A 20,172-nucleotide genomic window follows, 5' to 3' on the forward strand; every position below is an offset into this window, starting at 1 on the left:
TTGGTTGACACAAATCACATGAAGATTATCATGTGATGTAAAAATCTCTAGCTTAGTTGATACAGATCACATGATGAATATCATGTGACATTGGAATCATAAATTTGTCCCACTTCATGGTTTTTCTTTGAGCATCATGTCAATTCAGTTTCACAAACTGATCTGACTTACATTATCTTGGTATGGTAGATTATATGCACCCATATCTCCCGTCCCACTTACAGGTGGAGGAAGGTCATCCCGCGGCGTCCCTGGACCATTCACTGGAGAATTCTTCATTCCATCTATATCACCTACAAAAGTATGCCATAGCAAAGGTGTCTTCAGAATGACAAATTTTATTAGACTTATATTACTTAAAAAGAATACTAGAATTAGCATCTTAAATGGCTTGTACATAAGGAAACTTTCAGCAACATTTCTGAAAGAATCTACCTCAGATCAATTCTACTTGTACGCAGCAAATACTACAAACATAGGCAATATGAGGCTACTGTCAATTAGCTCCAGCATAATCAAGGGCTTTGATAAAAATTAAGAAGAGACCAAATTGAACAAATCTAGGTATCATTTTTAAAATTGTTTAATATATAAATTAAATTTAAAAAATTCAAATTTTCTTAGCCTTTAACTTACCATTCATCACTGACCCCATTTCTGGCCCCATCCCCATTCCATCTGGTCCTCCTGGCCCCATCCCTGGAAAATGCTGAAAACACCAAAAACTGTCTTTTAAAATACATCTTTTTTTTCTAAAAAATTTAAACAGAAGACAGAAATGATGTTGTATGGACTGTTTTAATGACAGAAAATGATGAAATGATAAAAAACATTATGCTTTTCCTATGATTTTTGCAACTTATTTGCATTCCATGTTATTATCTACTTAGTCAATGAGAATAAAGTAAAGTTGACTTACAAGTTTCTATTTTTAGGCTTGCTCTAAATAAACCTCCCAATAAACAAAAGTTTGAATTTGAACTAGTACCTTGTACTTGTACATAGATGAACAGTCACTTACCCCTGGCATGCCTGGCATACCGCCTGGCTTCATCATACCATAAATACCATCACCTGAATTTGTAGAATCTATAAATAAAATATAATAATAATAAACCATCATGTTAGCTAAGAGCTACATCAAAATTAAAAGAACAAAAAAAAAAATTATAGGCAAATCAATTAATACTTCATATCTGTTGGAAATTTGAAAATATTTAGTATCATTTAGTATTTAGTTTAGTCTCCAAAAAATTCATCATATGGTAATGTTTTAGATCTTTTAAATTCTTCATTTTTATTGAAAGTACATTAAAATCATTACTATTTTGTGTATCACCAAATTTAATGCTAATTCATTCTTTCTTAACAAAGGTTTAAGCTTCAATGAAACAGATTTAGCAGTAACTATGTTTCACAACAAAGGAACTACATTTGAAAACAATACACCCATTTAACTGATGATAGTTCTGTAAGATATGATGTTTGGAAAGCAAAAGGAGATTTGTAATTATTTCATAACAATGATTGCTATAGTGGACAATCAACAACTGTACCATTGTGTGTACACATGTGTACAGCATACTGAAATTTACTATGTACACATGTGTACAACATATTGAAATTTACAATATGTGTATGAGTTGATTATTTTTTAAAGTTCAAAAAGATTACAGTGAAACAATGCATTAATAAACGATTTTGGATCAAAAACATACATTCAAAATGACTGTGAGACTTCCAAAACAAAGATATCAGAAATGATTAACTTCTTACTAAAGCATTCAAAGTAATAAATTTTCCTAGTAAATAACATGAATTTCAATGTTTAAGTGCTGACATTTCCAATTTTATAAATAAAATTTCAATGTGTATTTTGCCCCCCCCCCCCACCCTAAAGTGTTAAAAAACACACTAATGTGAAAGAGAATCAAGTTCATAGGTACTCGAGAAGTTGTTCTCTGTATGTTACATAAGAATGGACTTCATATGAAAACATTTGAATGATGATAGGTCTAAGTACATGTAATAGGTAGTGATATGTTTTTTGAAGCAGGTCATAGTAACAATTTTACCAAGCAAAATAGCACATGCAAAGGAAAGTAACATATTAAGTTTATGCCACCAATGCCACCACTTAACTCCAGGGGAATAGGCTACAATTTTACTTTTCATTTTCACAACAGAAATACTAAGCACATCAATCATATAATTGGATTGGACTGGACATATGTTTTAAAGTTGAATGGCTATAGAAGAGGGAAATATTCAATATGGTAATTCCTTCATAACAGATACTCCGGGAGATAGCAGATGATGTTGATGATAATATTCATGCAAGTATGATTTTAAGTTCTTGTTCATGCCATGCCAAGAAAGTTCGACTCCAAACCCAAAAGACAACAGAGCACCACCAACTGCTAACGTGTCAGCCTTACCTAAACAAAGCATCTTTTGGGGTTCAACGTCATCTGAGCATGAGAAAAGAGGAAAGAAGAGTCATATGTAAAGATCCTTGGAAGATTAAGCAGATGATCATGACAGGATTTTAATAACAGAATATATGTAAGCTTTAAGTCAAATTCTATGCCCTTAAATAAAAAAAATCAAAACAAAAACAAGTGTTCATCTGAATTAAGCAAATATTGTCATGAAAAAACAATTGCTTATTTGTTATTAAGTATCCAATTTCACATGACTACATGTATCTTTAAATTTCATCATTTTACACATGAAACATGAAAAACGACAGAGAAACACAACTAGAAAGACAACATATCATAACACCTCAAAGATTTTACAAATCCTACTTTGACAAAGCTGCAATGGAAATCTTAAATACTGATAACACAGTGTTTAATTTTCATAGTATATAAAGTATATTACAAACTTTAAAAAATTATTCATGCTTAATTAGTTATAGAGTTTAAAGTCCAGCTTGTTAAATTTAACATGCTTTGGTTTAAAGGCAAAGACTTTCTGGTTGATCTGCCATTTTAATATTTCAAAGGTCTGCATCAGGGTTGAACAATTTTGACATTATTTCTTTGTTTAACAATGGATAGTCGTACCTCCTACCTCCCCATCCCCCCCCCCAAAAAAAAATAGCAACCTCTGCTGAATTTCTCCACTCAGTGACCACGCCAATGCTCTATCCCCACCATAGTGAAAATTATATTAAAAAATCTGAAGTTCTGGACAGAACAACCAGTAAAAAGACAATAAATATTGAAATAAAGCTGCCAATCTAATTTCCACATATTCAGTCGTATAGAGGACCAGTACTATGCAAGGATAGAGTATTTGTGCAACCAGTACCCTCTCAATACATGAAGGGTGAAGATAAGTCTTTTATATCGTTTCTTTTGTTAGCAGTTCCTAAGCATGGCACTAACTTGGCAGCAGTCCATGCTACCAGATTTCTCGTTTAATCTTTAGCAAATTTTCAACCAGTTTCCTTGCCCCTTAAGTTCGGACAGTCTTTGATTTGGTATTTTATTATTTCTTTACTTATAATTCAATGTCTTTATTATTATTTTTTATATTTTTTTATCATCTCTAAGTTATAATTATATAAACGTGACATAGTTGCATCCATTATATTTATACTATTATTCATTTTAACTGTTAAGTAATAGAAAATCACAACATTTCAACTAATCTACTGGAAAAAAAATAGAATGAAAATGAAAAGAAATAAAAAAAAAAACAAAAAAACAAACAAAACAAACACCAATAAACTAAAACACAAGGTCAATGGGCAACATAAAAAAAATCAAAATGCAAAATAAAAACAAATTTTAAAAATTTCCCCACAGGAACCCCCAGTAGGTTGGGAGAAAAATCTGAGAGCATGGTAGTACCCTGCATACTGTCGTTATAAAATTCACCTGGTCTGGAACCCATTCTCTGATGGCTGGCAGGTGAAAATGGCCCTTGAGACCCTAGCAAAATATAGACAAAATATTCATTATGAACAAACTACACTCATTAAGCTGCATACCATATCATTTTACTTAAATGCCAAAACAATATAAATGTATAATTATTTAGTAGGTGACTTGAGGAATGACCAACTGATCAGAATTGTCTCCCTTTACAGTGTAACTTGTTCTGTTGGTATTCTCGTAGTCTGAATAATCCTGAGGATAAGATATGTATGAAAATGCTGACCACACTATCATCAATATACATTAAATTTAACCATTTACTCAAAATGAATTTACTCATCTTTTTCCTCTTTTAATTTCCACATCATGAAATATATCTAGATAATGAAAAAAAAATCCATTTTAGTTGAATTTACTGTTAAAAACCCATGTGATCAACAGTTAAAACTGTTAGTGATTAGAATACCCTGTACCTAAGTCATTAATGACAATATCTATTTCCCCATTTTCAAGGTCAAAGGCTAACTTATAACTTAGAACAAATCATACAGCCCAAGACCCTTAGTTGCCATGCTCTTACCTTGTGGACTTGGCATGATAGGTGTTCCTGGTGCTCCGGGGCCCTGAAATATAGTCAAATAAGTATTAAAATCACAAAAAAATAGATTTCTTATATCAATCATCCTTTAAATCAAAAGAGGCTTTTTTGAAAGTTGGCTGAAAAATGATTATTTGCCTTAAGTGTTGTGTCTGGCTGTATCAAAAATCAACTATGACACGCCCACTATGTATATGACATAATTTTCTTGTATGTGTAGTTTAAGTGTTTTTTCATCTTATTGTTCAGGAAACAATGTGAAAAAGTCCACATAAAATGAATGACTTACGTTATAACTACCCGGAGATGCCGATGAGTAATTTATCTGAAAATAATAAGCATACATGTAAGTAATAAGTCTAAGTATTTGTAAGAATCAGGCAAAAATCAGAAACATGTATGTCAAAACCCCAACAATCAAACAACATAATTTCATTCAAGGATGATTTCTTTATCTGAATATATATATATAAAACCACACTACACTATTTGATCTCTGTATCACTGGATTTGCTCAGGAATTTTTCAATAGAATGTTTGAAAAACGAGATACCCCTTCTTTAAATGTTCATTTCATACATATCAATGAAATTATTACTCAATTTACCAGATTGATTCTGATGGTGCAAATTGTTAAATTACACTTTCAAATTGGTGGAATTTTTCATATCATGTTTCACCCTCTGCCTGATTAATATAGACTGACACTTAATAAATGGAATTCATTTATATTGTTTAAACATTATGCAAGGTTTCTTTGAGAAAAGAAAAGTAAAAAAAAAAACAAAAAAAACCCCAAAAAACAAACAAACAAACAAACAAAACAAATACATGTTAGATTCTGCAAAATATTTCATTTAGTAAGAATTACTAAGTCGTCATATCAGTGTGGACTTGTACTTGTTGAAAGTGCAGCTTCTGAATAGAATTATGCAGGACTGCTATATTAATCATACACCTGGCTTTTTCATGTGAGCAAGGTTTAATACCAGAAGAAGTCTATAAAATGTCTAGATAATACTTACTGAAGATGTTGTTGTAGGCCACCTGTTTCCTGCTCCACCTGGCCTGTAAATAGAACAAAATATATATATAACCAATTTGTTTAAAGAAAAGTATACATGACAGATTGGTTACTGTGTACTAATCTTCAGTTTCTATTCATGTAGTCTTAGAAGTTAACATTTTTTTATCAGATGTACTTACATAGACATTGGTGGCATTCCTCCAGGACCAGGACCTGGGCCCATACTGTTTGGTGGTGGTCCTCTCATACCATAATTAGGCATGGAATCATACTACAAAGTCAAAAGTAGAATACTTTGTTTAATACATCGTATACCACATTACAGTGGCTTTCTGCTATTTTAGTACTTAAGTTTCATGGTGAATATTATACTGTCTTCAAAAGTCTACAATATCAGGCAAGAATACTTTAAAAAGCATAACTTTAAAATTTTCTGACTTTTTAAATTAGTGTTTACTACATCATAACCAAAATACTTACAGGATTCATAGGCCCTGGCATCCGAGATCCTGGATGGCCCATTCTTGGTCCCATTGGACCCATATGACCTGAAAATGTAAATGCAATTATCAAAACCTTAATTTATAAAACACCATATTTTTTTAATTTCAAAATAGGTTCCACATACTTTTTAAAATGGTTAGAGAGTTACCAATCACACGATATGTTATGTCAGTTTGATTCATCATGTGCCAACGCAACATATAATATTGTATACTTCTAAATGCATGTTGAGGAGTAAAATTCACAGGATTTTCATAAATAAATATGTAATGCCACTCCTCTTTCATTTCATGATAGAACAGGAAGTTAGAACCAAAAAAAAAAGTGTCATTCCACTCAGAAATTAATACAAGTCTGAATACATCACATTGGATCAACATACATTAGCAGAAACTGATCTCTTACTCAATACAATTTATATACAAGTTTGATGAAAGAGAGATAACTCATACTAATTTATCTGATAATTATTACATTTTCTGAAGTGCAGAGCACTTTATGGGAAACCTATACTTGAAAACAAATTCAAATTTGGTGATTGCATTTAATAATTTATGGAACTCTTAAAATTGAAAAATGTTTTTAATATCATATCAAACAATCAATTCATTGAGAATGTGAGGGAAATTTCATACCACTTTTAAAAGGCCTGAAAACTGATGGATTTAATACCTATTATCAATTTACTAATCCACTTGGAAGTAATAAATTGGTTTGAAAAGGCTGAATAATAAATACACTTGTATTTAAAAAGAGGGGAAATTCTCAAGTGTCAAACTGACATGATTTAATCAGTAAATAAGTCCAATAATTTCACTGTGCACCAGGGCCTTTCGGAACCAAGACTGAAACCAATTACACTGCTCCATAGGGGACGTCAAGATCTTTCAACCAATATTACAAAACTATTCACACTCCTTAGTCATAGTGGCAAAAGCTATTTTCTATGTCTGCAGTTCAAACCATTTGAAAGAAATTGATGTGAGTTTGGAAGATAGTTTCTTGTGGATTTCAACCATATATGGAAGGATGAACGAGGGATTTAATCCACCACACGCTCTTTTTATTCATAGTGTTCATTTCCTGTTACGGAACATGAATCCAATAAAAGAATCTTAAGATAAAAGCATTCTCATATTTTCTTATTTTCAACAATGCAATTAGATCTTGGCAAAGATTCTTCCAGTGACAAAGGCTAAGGCATCTTTTCTGACAGGTAAGAGTTCATACAAATGCTAATTAGGTATTATATTAGAATAGTCATTAAAAACTCCAATTCTCAGAGGGGAAGAGCATAATAAACATCACAATCTTATTTACCATGGCTAATGAGTGGGGAGAGAATCTCTTGTGACTATAGAACAGCCGTTATGGATTGGTAAGGTAAATGCAAGGCTAGTATCAGGAGTATGAATAATGGGGAAGATTTTCTATCAAATTACAGAGAAAAAAAAATCAGTGTCATAACTCAGAAATTATGTTGACATTTTGAGTAACAATCAGAAGTAATGAAAAAAAAGTCAGCAAGATGAAAAACTATTTTTAATAATGTAAGGATCTTTAAATTTTTTTATACAAACTCGAAATTTTGACAGAGAATTTCCATTTCAATATACATGTACTGGAATATGCCAACAAAGCACTTGAAACACTACAGTTCACTAAAGAAGTAGAATAAACCATGGATATTACCATCAGTTGTTTACATCAAGTAGTCAAGTTGTAGTATATAAAGCATGTAAAGATTTGTTCATACCACTAAGACCAAGGAACTACTCTTTATTTCATTACTGTCGAGTCTAGTACACGATATACTAGAAAATCTCTAAGATGCAGGTCCAAAAAAGTAGGTTATTACTAAAAGATAATTAAGATGCAGGTCCAAAAAAGTAGGTTTAAAAAAGACAGATTGATACCAACAAACATGTGTCCACTATCAAAGAGTAAACCGAAGAACCTGCTTTGATTTAACAAGATACAAGTTTACTTTGGTATTTGTATTCTTCGTCCACTCCTAAACAGAACAAAGGTTCCAGTCTTTTTCAATTACAAGTTTCCATTAAAGTTAGATTAATGGGAATTGAATTCAGGTCCGTACAACTTGTCATCATGTTCAACAAATAGATTAAGGACATGACAACCAAATCATATCATTCAGTCCAGTAATATTCTCAGATAGATATATGCAAAACACCAAGAACAAAACATTTCTTGACAGTCTGGCGTGCCTATGAAATACAAACTGCTTGACTTAAAATCTATTCTTGTTCAAACATATCAATCAAATTGGCTGAAACTACAATTTTCTGTCTAAGAAGATTTTATAGTCATTCAGGGGGAAATAATTCATTCAAGGCAACAGAATTGAAGATCGCAAAATGTAAAGATAAAACGAGACCATTAAGGGTCAATACAACGATTCTCCATTTAAATTGGAAAAGTGTGTTCAATTTATACTATTATCATATAACAAATAGCTGACAGCTTGTTACATGAGGCCCTTGTATCCAAACAGCGATTTCCCATTTACCCGTGGAAACTTGGTAAGTTAATTTTTTTTTAAAAGTAGATATTTGGGTTGTGTGTATATTATTTTATAATTTTACTTCATAAATCATTCTTTGAAAGCTATTCAGAGTTAAAAATGGCTATGAAAGATAATATTATAATAAACAAACAGAAATCCTATACCTTTTTCAATCTCTCACTTTAGCTCATAAATTGTAAAACTTCTTTGGGTATCGCTTACTCAATTTTCTTAATAAAACTCAAAATATTTAAAAACAGTGAAAAAACCAAGGCTCCATATCTTGACATGATCAACCTTGAATAGGCATTTCCTTATACATTATGATGAAATTTATGGAAAAATATTTGTCATCTTATCATGAAGGAATATTCAATTATGAGAAAATCTCATAGCAAGTCAATTAAGAAAACATAAAACATCAAACAATAGCTCAGAACAAGACTACCTAAGATGGATTTCTCTCCAGCTTTGATATTCACAGGCTTTTTCTGTAACCGAGTGACAATCACTTAACCAAACAATCAACACCAAACTCGTTTTAGTATTAATTTTCAAATTGCAGAGGATATCGCCTGTTCACCCGATACTAGTCATGCTCTGTGATATGTCATGTCTCAGTTTTCTTAATCTGCGAGTTTAATAAAACACATGAAAATGTTTTGTTAGACAGGATATTACTGGGAGTATCAGCTGAGACCAGCAATTAGACATGTAATGACTTTAGCACAGGGACTGCAAAGTTTCTTGGATAATTCTCCACTGTCAACATGCAGGAATTATTGAAATTATGTTCATCAGAAAGCTATACCAAGGGAAACCCAGTAACTTGATTACAGGTTAGCAACTGACACCAGATGTTAAGAATCTCTAATATAATGTTACATGAAGACAAGAGGAGAAATTAGACAGGTTTGTAACATCAGTTTTATTTCGCTTTTTTAGTTATGAATATACATATTGTTAAAATGACATTAACATACATTTTTTAATAGTTTGCTTACAAGTAACCATTACAACTCTTTTGAAAACAGTGTCGAAAAACCACACAAATAGATAGATAATGTTGGCTGACCACAATTTCACTTTAACAAAGAAAACACCTGTTCTCCTGACATCAGTTACTTATGGGTTAGTATAATCAAGGAAAAACAATTCATAGTGCCAACCAATGGTAATACCTCAAGGTGTGCATTTGACATTTCACAGAAAATTGAATGTAACCACACCTAAACAAGATTAAATGTACAGACAAACAGACAGACAAGTCTATGGCAATTCTTATATCTTTTCATTGTTGGGAAGTTGCAGGGGACATTGCCAATGTTCTTGAGACAGATCACATGTATCAGGCTATAACATGGCAGAACTTCAAATGCCAAATAATAAAAGCAATCTAATTTGCTTCCAGTATGAGATAAGAGATCCTTCCCCTAATTCATCAATCACAAATATATTCTTTCCTTGGATTATGCACTCATGTTTTCTCAATAAATACAAAGAACATTTTTGTCCAAGATAATTTTCTAAACAGAAGTAAGAATTACCCAAGGGGAAAGTGCCTTACATTTGAATAATCATTCAGCAATGCTTTCATCATCTGACAAATGTAAATTAGGCATGTCTTTTATGTAACTTTCTTCTTCATTTCATACAAGGAATAATTACTTAAAGTCAGAGAAATGAATAAGAAAGCACTTGACACGTTGGGGGCAAAATAACTTTCCTCGCTTTCAAAAAGTTATTATTCGGTAGGATTTGTTACCTACTTCCCAAGAAAGTTATCATTCTGTAGGATTTGTTACCTTCTTTTCAAACAGACAGTATTCATTTACTAGGAAACAACTAAAGCAAGTGACTCTTGTTTTATATAATGTTATGTTATTGATTTAATGTACTGTTTCTACTTCTCTGACCTGAATATGAAAACTTTCCTGTTAAATTAAAACCAACTCAAAAATTCTGCATTAGAACACTTTTCATCTATAACTTAAAAATTTATATACACATGTGGGTGTTAATACAACATTTGCCACAGCATATTGTAATTACAAATCTTATCAGCAAAAAGGCTTTTAAATAGACTCTTTCAAAGTTTAATTTCATCTTTCTACATTGAATATTAAAAAAAAATGAACTTTCAATATTACATGATTGAAGCAATGGGAGAGAACAGGAAACCATACTAACATTTTAATATCTATTTTAATGACATGCCTGGGCGAATATATATATTACATAAAAAACATTGAAATGAACAATCTAACTTGCATTATGTGAAATTAGAGTCTTCTATGAATAAGTAATGGACCTGCATGCATTTAACTAGTCCTGATTTTTATCATTTAGTTCATAACAATATTTAGTGTGTTGTCCTTTTTTGTGACTATTTCCCTAACATATACCAGAAAGGTGTTCCAGTCAAACCAGATCCAATTACTTCAGTATTGTAAGCCTTGTAATTTTAGAATGATATGATAAATTGATAATGAACTTTCAATACAGACAAGGCTCCTCACAGAGTCAATTTTCTAATCCTATATCTTTTTACAGATGGTACATAAGTGAATAGACAAGAAGACATTGTTTTTCTACATAAAAACCAATGTTCGACATTCATATTTGTTATAATAATTCAGTTTTTATTACCTATATAGGGATGTTTATAGGTGCAACATGCAAGCAGGGAATTAATAACTTGAAGTCAATGAGATGTAAACTGATAACGCTCCGAATAAGGTATGTGAAAATGTTCAGCATTATTATCATTATCATTCCCCCTACAATGTTATCCTAGCCCAGTCACATTATACCACTTATCTCTTCTTTATTCTATGAATTTAATGTGTTATATGAAACAAGCAGAAGTTGTGTACATTGGACGATAATTGTTTAATGATAAATGGTATGATTTCATTTTGGAGAGGCACATTTGTTGTATTAACTCCCCTTTGAAATGGAACATGATCGTAAATTATCTTTTAATAAATCAGCTTTTTAAATTCAATATAGCCAATATTCATTGCATGGGTAAATTACATAGTACTTGCATCACGTCAGATATCCAATAGTCTCTGTAAGTGCTTTTGAAATTGTTATCAATCTTAAGTGATACCGACCCAGTGGGATATCAGCTTAATATCACAAACACGATTTATATTTCAGCCCATAAACAGACAAACATTGGAGGCAGATTTCTCACTTTGAATCAGACATGTAAGGAGTGAGGCAGGATCTAAAATTGGGATTTGAACGAGCCATTAACTGTACAACAATTATAGCCTACTTATCATGGATACCATACAATTTTTATTGGAATTCAGAAGTTTTAATGGGACATCAAATAGCTTTGTTATGATGCATTTGTATCAAAGAAATGAACAGCATGTACAAAAGGAATGTTCAATCAATTTCCTACTATTTCAGATCAAATGACAAACTAACACACACGATTTATCCATTGGCAGCTAAGCATTAGCAGGTATGTTTATTATACAAGATTTAATATTGTGTTTTTTGTAAAGACTTTTTGCAGGTACTTTCAAAACAGATTTAATATTGGCTTTTTTTGCTGAAGATTTATTATTGCAATTGCTCTGTTCAAATGAAATATTGACATTTAATAATGTTCATTGGCAGCAATATTACATAGAATTCTTCTCTTTACTCTAAAACACATGCCATTATTTATTGAAGTTTCACAAGTAAAACATCATCTTTGTTTCCCCTTTTCTAAGAGCATTCAAAAATTACCAAAAAAAGTTCAAGAAGGTTTAATTTTATATCTTTCTTTTCATCATTTTAAATAGATAAATAATGTAAATCAAGCCTATAATTACCATCATTTATGGAATCTTACCCTTATCCATCACCCATGTCAAACTGTTTAAAGGGAAAATGATCAAAGTAGGTCGATTTTAATAGAAAACCATCAGGAAGGGAAATTTTGATGTAATTTTCATGTAATTAGGTCTGTTCCTGTCTTTTGCTAATGGAATGCATTAGACAGCTACGATGACTTCTTAATCACCCAAACTCCTACAAAATAATTCCTTCTACATCTGCCTAACCATTCATCATAAAAACAAACCCAATTCAAATCATAATCACTTTTCAATTCAGTATGCCTGTTTCTGTAATGTCAAGATATCTCAACATCTAATTGTATATGGACAAGATATGCAGAAACATCTTACATTAAAACCTAATGCCAAGTTTTCTAGAAATGTGAAAGACAGAAAATAACTTCAAAAGAATAAAAGAACTTTTGTGAGTTTTGACACAGACAGACAGTCAAAGTCACATTGGAGAAAGGATGCCATGTACCAATACTGACTAAAAATATTGACTTCAAACTAATAATTGAACCAAGTTATAAATTAAATAAGTCCTATCACATAAGCTGTTGGTTTGTAATCTTGAAACTTTTCATACCAGAAAATGCCAAATCTATAAAAAAAAAAATTTAAAAATCTGACACCAATCCAACATATCAATAAACTTTACCTTATGTCAAGCAACTGTTTTGCTCCATTATGCATCAAATCAATGAGAGTTTGTATCAAACAGCCCAATAGTACATGGGAAGCTTGCTGGATCATTAGACATTGTCAACACTGCCAGCTCGCTACTTAACAATTTATTTCTAATTACTGATAGTTAAAATACAAGACGTTAAACACTGTCTTCAGGGTACCAAGGACAGAGAGTTCTAAAAGCATTTAATATATCAAAGCCAAAAGCAGCACTGGTTTTTATAATTAAACTTCAAAGCTATACTGCTATAACTGTGATCATTTGATTGTTGGGTTGGTTGTTTTTTTTTCCTACTCTAGTTTTCAATCCCCAGCAGTAATCAATGGCTTTCATGTTACATGCATGAGCAAACAAAATAATGGATAATTTACTCTGAAATTTATTATGGTTTTATATAAAGCGTTTGAAACAAGTTCATATAATCAAATTTATTACATTTTTTGACGTTTGTAATCACACAGGCTTCATTTATTACGTAGGTATTCAACATTATATATAAATAAGAATTTCCCTGTCTATTTCTTTACACTGTAGAGAAATCTTTTTACAGTCAATCTCACTCAACTGAGAAGGGTGTGCTTGAGAGCCATTCTTTGAAACACACTGCCAATGGAGATTGTGTCACTAGGAGGATCATTCAATGGAGAAGAATTTCTAATATGAGGATAATAAATCTTCCTGTTAGATTAATTCACACAGTACAGACTAATATTTGGTGCAGTTTTTATTATGAATTGGACATGTTAACATCTCAAAGGCCTGGCTGATTGTGGATAAATGAGCATCTTTCCAACCACAAGTACATTTTTCTCTGTGATGTGAAAGGGATATTCTTGCCACATTTGTGTCAGTGAAACTCATGACAAATTGATACAATTAACGTCACATAGAGTCTTCTAAGTAAAGACAAGAATTGTGCTATTGTACATCTCATGAATATCTATATCAAGGCTTGCTTGGAAACCAACATGGGCTCGGTTTTAGGTCTTTCTTTGGGAATATCAATGTACCAAGATATTCAGTTATGAACAGAAAGATCATGTGCACCAAGTTAATAAAAAGAAGATTTTACCACAGGTGGAGAGATAGAAAACTTATATCAGGGCATATGCAGCATCATTAGTGATTAAATGAAGTGTAAATTAAGTTTAGATTGCATTCAAATGATGACGCAGGATTCTTTATGAGCTAACACAACAACCAGAAAAGGAGAGAAAAGGTAAATATGAATACTTTACATATTTAACTTATAATCATATAAATGAGAGATGACATTTGACACTGATTTCAGTATAAGATGACAAGTCTATGTGGCCTTCTCAACAAATTTCACTGGCAGTTGACAAGTCAAAAGAATAGTTCAAAAGGCATAGAAAATAACTACTGCACCAGGCTTATCTGCCCAGAGATTAAGGCCAGTTTAAAGACCATCACCAATGCACCTACTAACTACTTTGATGTGCAGTTTTATAGTGAAGAAAAGATAAGCTACATTGAAGTCGATTTATCTTCATCAAACCCTTTGAGTGGAGTAATGGGTTATTATAGCCCAGGCTGTTAGAAATATTTACATTTAGATTGGCTTGTGTATAAGACTATTTATTCGGTTTAATGGATTGTGGGGACTCTATAAAATAAACTATCTCGTTTCACTGTTTCAAACTTCAATAAATTCAGAGTGACTGCTCAAGGCTCAGTCAGTTCAATATAACCAGGATTGGGAGCTTTTACAAAATTAAAATTTATGTTCTACTGATTCCATACCAGACACTCGTTTAATTATTTACGACAAAAAACAATAGGTTCTCATTAAATTGAAAAGATTCAAATGAGGAAACAGTTTTTCTTAGTTCTCAGAGGAACTATTACAAGGATTATGTAAATTTTCCTGTGATTGTTTCAATATTTACTCCAGTTCATTAACACTGGATCTATTTAGGAGTGATTGATAAATTACAGCTTTTCCTGATTGATGAATTACAATCTTCTTACGATCAATCATTTTAACTTTTTATGAAGCTTTTGAAATAGAAACAGAATATCTGAACATCAGAAAGCTTTCCTCAACATTTCAAGTATAATGCTTACAGGCATTGTTTGATAACATTGGAATCATGTTTAAGACTTCTAACACTTTGTTTAGGTTTTATATTTGTTGTGATGCCTAAATGTAATGTTTGTTCTGGAAGCTTTTTACTATAGAGTTATTTTCATGCTGTATTTATTTTTACTAACAAATGAGCTGTTGGCAATAAATAAGGGTATGTAGGTGTTCCCTCAACAGGATTCTATTCCCTTATTAGTCATAGGGCTGGGCTATTCCTTAGATATCCTATGTTTCTCCTCTTATAAAAACCAAGATAAGTCTTAAGAGGACTGTCACATCATTACCAACTTCATAACAGGCAACAAGCTAGCCTTATTTATGATGCAAGTTTTACTGGATTCAATCCTCAACTACTAAGTGTATTTGGAAAGGATTAATAGATGCTTCTCTAAGTGAAGAATATTTTCAGAGACACATGTACATGTATAACCCAATGGCCAAGTAAGTCAGGTTGAAAGCAAAACTAAATAGTCCTAGCCAAGTAACAGGCCATCCTATCTCCAGCGACATGTAATTTCACCATACATCATCCTGTCACAAAACATTGTAACAACAAACCCTGTAATATCACTAATACAAACAATCCCAAGTCACGTAAATAATAAACATAGGTTTAAGAATACGAAATTATCTCCACAAAAAGATAATGAAACTTGAAATGAAAGATCATTTGAACAAAAGAAAGATATCAACAAGTTTTTGAAGATTCCGTAACGCTGATAAAATTTCAAAGGAGTAAATCTGCAGAAAGAAATTGAAGTCTAATCAAATTTCATCAAATCTTATTTTTGAGCTCACATTTTATGCATTGAATGTGCAAACAAGAAACATATACATAAGAAAACCAGCTGTTTGAGGCTCAAGCTAAAAGCAATTTTCAATTTAAAGGATTACTGCAAAGTGCAAAACTGTTTTCAAAGCATCACATTTCAGTCATTATTCATGGAGCATCATGAGATCCCTACTAAATCACTCCTGATCATTTAAGTCAATCCATAAGTTAGTTTTGGCTGATCCGTTTCTCTCATAAGTGCAGTCTGCATGAAACAGCTATAGGGCTTTTTACAGATGAGGAAAGTAAGATTCATTTATTTAAATGTTTTCAACACATTACAGGAGCAGTTATCAGAGACAAACAAATGGGTTTTAGTTCTAAGGATTTTCAATCACTTTACTGATGATAAGAGTGAAGTATTAATGGTATTCTATATAATTGAAAATCTTCAGCTTGCCATCACATCGCCTTTCTCTAGCACGGCATCAAAAACTCTCATATAGGATTTATCTGGTGTTTCCATGAAAGCCTATTGAGGCAGGAATAAGACAGAAATATGAAGAAAAGACCTAATTGATTTGGTTCTTGTATTTTATGTCTTACAGGAAGAATACTGAACTCCATGGAGGCAATCATGATATGTGAATGTAAGAATGACAATAGAAGGAATTGGTTCAATTAGGTAGGGGAATTTACTAGTGACATTGCTGATGATTTTCCCGTCAACTACAATTCAGCATGACAGTATAACCAGGAGGAACATAGCATGATGCAGGCAAGTCTAGCTTTTGTTTATACTGCTATTACCAATGTTTATTGTACTGTTTTTATGTAATAATGGAAAGACAATTGACTGCTGATCTAGGCATATTGGATTTCTCTACAAGAATATTGCATTCTCTTTTCTGTTTTTTTATACATTAGTTGAGAACTGGTTTGGTTTATTGAAGTATATTTAATTTTGGTTTATGTTCTTCTTGAAACTTGTGATGGAGTTAGTCATAATAACAATAGTAAAAATTTTCTCCAGATTTGGGCAATCAATGTTAATTAAGACATATTTAATGAAGTTATCTTGGTTTTGATACTTTAAAGGAATACAAAATGATGGTAAACTCTAAGCACTTAGGTGTTAAGTTGACACAAACTTGACAAAAAACATGTCACCAGAACTGATGAACACTTACCTGGTCGAGTATCCATACTGTTCATAGGTGGTACTGAACCCCCTCCAGGAGGCTGAAATACAGGGAGATAGCTTTGATAAACATATGAAATTACATTCAAGACTTAACCAGTTTATTATGGCACATAGAATGATTTGTTAAGTGTTACAACTTGTTACATGTTATCAACCCATTAAAATCAAAATAAGGATAAGATTTTGAAAAATAATAGCAGTGTCGTTTCATATCGTATTCATGACAACTTGAAATCTCAATATATTCTGGTCAGAGGTAAACACAGTTTAATATTTTAGTATTAGGCAAAAGTATCCCACCTAAGGAAAATAATGTACTTCTCAAGTTAGCAAGTCATCATAAACAGCTTTAAACAATAAAATCGGGCAACAAGTATTGGGTTTTCCTTCTGTAACAAACCCTACAGGAAAAGTATTAATTTAACCAGTAATATAACCAACATCAAACAATCCTTTTGAATTAAACAGCAGCCACTTTATCCAAGACCATGATATTTCACTTGTTACAATTCTTTATTGTGTGTAATTATATAATTACGGACCTGAGACTATTATGTTGGTGAACCTATAAGGGATCAATAACAGGCTTGTTTAACAGTGCTTTATTCTAGTCCATTGTTTGATCTCTATGAAAAACATGAGAGTTGCATAAATCCCTGAGAACCTGGCAATGATTATGATCAGCATGGGGAGATAGTGGTCCTATTTCAATACACAGAGGTAAAAATTTAAGTACATGCATTCAGTCTGTAAAGTTATACGACTCTATAATTTTAAGGTAAATTTTCACAACAGCAAATAGCTGAATAAAAAACAATCCTACTTATATGAATGCTGGAAATGATAAGACACCCTCTATCCAAACATCTAGTCAGGAGTCTAGCTTTATCATTATCCTGAATGATAGATATTATAGCAAAACCAGAATCAGTTAAATTGAGAATGAGGTTGATTTCTTTTCATTATTCTTCTTAATTACAATCTAAGAACCGGTTAGCTTTAGCTGTATATAACCAACTGCTAATAGGAAGATTTTTAACTACTCTAGTCTATAGATGTCTGTTATCTAAGTTACATGTTTGATCATTGACTCAGTCATTATGTAAAGATTCTCTGGATTTAAAGGCCTGATCATTTTGTTAAATCAAATGGCAGCTTAGTTAATGAGGTTCACTGTTATATGTTATGCTAGTGGTGTACTCTGGGGTAAATGCTTCAGAGATTGATGATAGTCATCTACAAGTTGTCTTTCATTTTCACAACCTTTTACTAACGAGGAGAGATCAAAAGCATTGTTAGATAGAAAGACCAAAAATGATTTAGATAAAAATCACTTTTCTACCTGTGTTTAAGAGGCAAGTTGCATGACCCAACCATTTAGAAAAATATTGCATGAAAGCAGAAGTCCATCATGACCTTATGTGGAAAATGTCTACTTACATTAAAATCATTTGGCATCCGAGGAACTGGTCCCGGCCCCCGTGGACCACCTGGATATCGTGGGTTCATGAATGGCTGAAAATATGAAAAAAAAACTTGCATAAGAATTTGAGGACAATACTTTTTTCAAAGGGAGTGTAATGATATATCAATAATATTTTAAGTTTCTAAATAAAACACCATTTCTTTTTAAATAACATAAACCAACAGTTCTATGAAAAAATAACATGTATGCATAATATTTACAGTTCCAAGCAATTCTGACACCATTAAAAATTAAAAGTGTACACAAGATATTTCCCACATGGCCTTTTTACTGCATCATGAATGAAAATAATGGTATTGTGGCTAGAATATCTTTTCAGCCCATTAGCATTTCTATTTCCCAACACTGATACAAAAAGACAAAAACATACTGTTTTTTCCTTTGACATTATGTATTAAAAGTTTATTTATGAAGCATCAGACATCAATTAAGGCTTCAAAAAGCAATATTAAAATCTCTGATATATAAATTCTTTCTAATAAATTCTAATCATAGACTCTCCGAGTCCAAAAACTGAAAAACATCTGACGACAAAGACAAAATAAGATATTCCCCATGACATAACTACACCATCAGCTGAAATCATTTTTTAGAACTTATTCTTCTAAATCTGCAAAGAATGCTTGTTAATTAAGACATATTCTCAATGTGGTCTAATAATAATACAGTTGTATAATGCTCAAGTATTGTTTGAATAGGAATGAAGGCCTTGAGTAAATCAATTAACACAATATTCCAAAAGACCAAAAAAAGATAAATATTCATAAACTCCATTTCAAGTAAAATTAAAGCCCCACAAAAATGACTTCACAAGGAAAATATACAACAGGAAACCCATGTTGTTTCAAAAGGAAAGTTGATTTATATGCCATGAATTAGATTGAAATTCCACTCCCGCTTTGCATGACATATTAAATTAGTTGACAGTTTCTCATTTTCCTCGGATCATATTATCTAGACAAAGGTACATTTATATTAGTTTTTCCAACAAATATCAGCTTAGCACAAGTCTCATATGATGGCTGTTAATGTTCAATATTTGAGAAAATTTCAATTTCTCTTGAAAATAGTTTGAAAAGGATCATTTTAAACTATGACATTGAAAGCTTTTAGGCAGAGAGGAAATTCAATTTCATTTTTTTTTACTCACTATGAAAGGCTTAAATTATTTCATTTGATAGAGCAATCATTTAAAATGATTTTACAACCATCTTAAATATCTAATGCAAACATGTGTTTTCAAGGAGGTGTATATCATTATAAATTATCCAACTCGGATCCATAAAAATGTCAATGTTTTTTCAAAGGAAACACTGAAGTGTACATTTCTAATTTCTTCAAATGATGCCGCTAGAGATTTTAGATGGTGGAGCATTAAAAACCCATATTCAAATGCAAGATTTGTTTCACAAAGGACTGATTGGCTACTTAAGATTGTAAAATGAATATTAGTGGGTTGAAAGGCTCTTCAAATTCGAACTAAGAACATCCTCAATAGTGATTAATGAAGCAACGTCTCAA

The 20,172-nt window shown here is 31.8% G+C and overlaps 1 protein-coding gene and 1 long non-coding RNA gene across 24 annotated transcripts in view; one reads left to right on the plus strand and one right to left on the minus strand.

Annotated features, from left to right (window-relative positions):
• Positions 1 to 20,172, minus strand: part of LOC148628539 (single-stranded DNA-binding protein 3-like) — a 73,541-nt gene that overhangs the window by 6,942 nt on the left and 46,427 nt on the right. For 5 of the 20 annotated variants that reach the window (XM_088589391.1, XM_088589338.1, XM_088589365.1 and 2 more), the window contains 12 exons: positions 18,606 to 18,680; positions 17,152 to 17,203; positions 5,996 to 6,063; positions 5,695 to 5,786; positions 5,514 to 5,556; positions 4,778 to 4,813; positions 4,471 to 4,513; positions 3,864 to 3,944; positions 2,439 to 2,471; positions 1,022 to 1,089; positions 637 to 709; positions 172 to 293 (listed from right to left, as the gene is read on the minus strand). In XM_088589391.1, the coding sequence (XP_088445517.1) occupies positions 172 to 293; positions 637 to 709; positions 1,022 to 1,089; positions 2,439 to 2,471; positions 3,864 to 3,944; positions 4,471 to 4,513; positions 4,778 to 4,813; positions 5,514 to 5,556; positions 5,695 to 5,786; positions 5,996 to 6,063; positions 17,152 to 17,203; positions 18,606 to 18,680 (786 nt within the window). The remainder of the gene's footprint in view (positions 1 to 171; positions 294 to 636; positions 710 to 1,021; positions 1,090 to 2,438; positions 2,472 to 3,863; positions 3,945 to 4,470; positions 4,514 to 4,777; positions 4,814 to 5,513; positions 5,557 to 5,694; positions 5,787 to 5,995; positions 6,064 to 17,151; positions 17,204 to 18,605; positions 18,681 to 20,172) is intronic. The other 15 variants (XM_088589480.1, XM_088589399.1, XM_088589409.1 and 12 more) reach the window with 7 other exon arrangements.
• The window catches only part of LOC148628540 (uncharacterized), a 30,069-nt gene continuing 16,777 nt past the window's right edge, over positions 6,881 to 20,172 (plus strand). The window contains exons 1-6 of one of the 4 annotated variants that reach the window (XR_015923803.1): positions 6,881 to 7,235; positions 9,216 to 9,458; positions 11,204 to 11,285; positions 11,712 to 12,027; positions 13,633 to 14,301; positions 16,570 to 16,739. This is a non-coding gene — a long non-coding RNA (uncharacterized LOC148628540). Of the gene's footprint in view, positions 7,236 to 8,547; positions 8,563 to 8,940; positions 9,459 to 11,203; positions 11,286 to 11,711; positions 12,028 to 13,616; positions 14,302 to 16,569; positions 16,740 to 20,172 lie in introns of those variants that run through there. The other 3 variants (XR_015923805.1, XR_015923806.1, XR_015923802.1) reach the window with 3 other exon arrangements.

Source organism: Perna viridis, chromosome 1, assembly GCF_037379345.1.
Source record: "Perna viridis isolate PV_CMFRI_1.1 ecotype Kerala chromosome 1, ASM3737934v1, whole genome shotgun sequence".
NCBI lineage: Eukaryota > Metazoa > Mollusca > Bivalvia > Mytilida > Mytilidae > Perna > Perna viridis.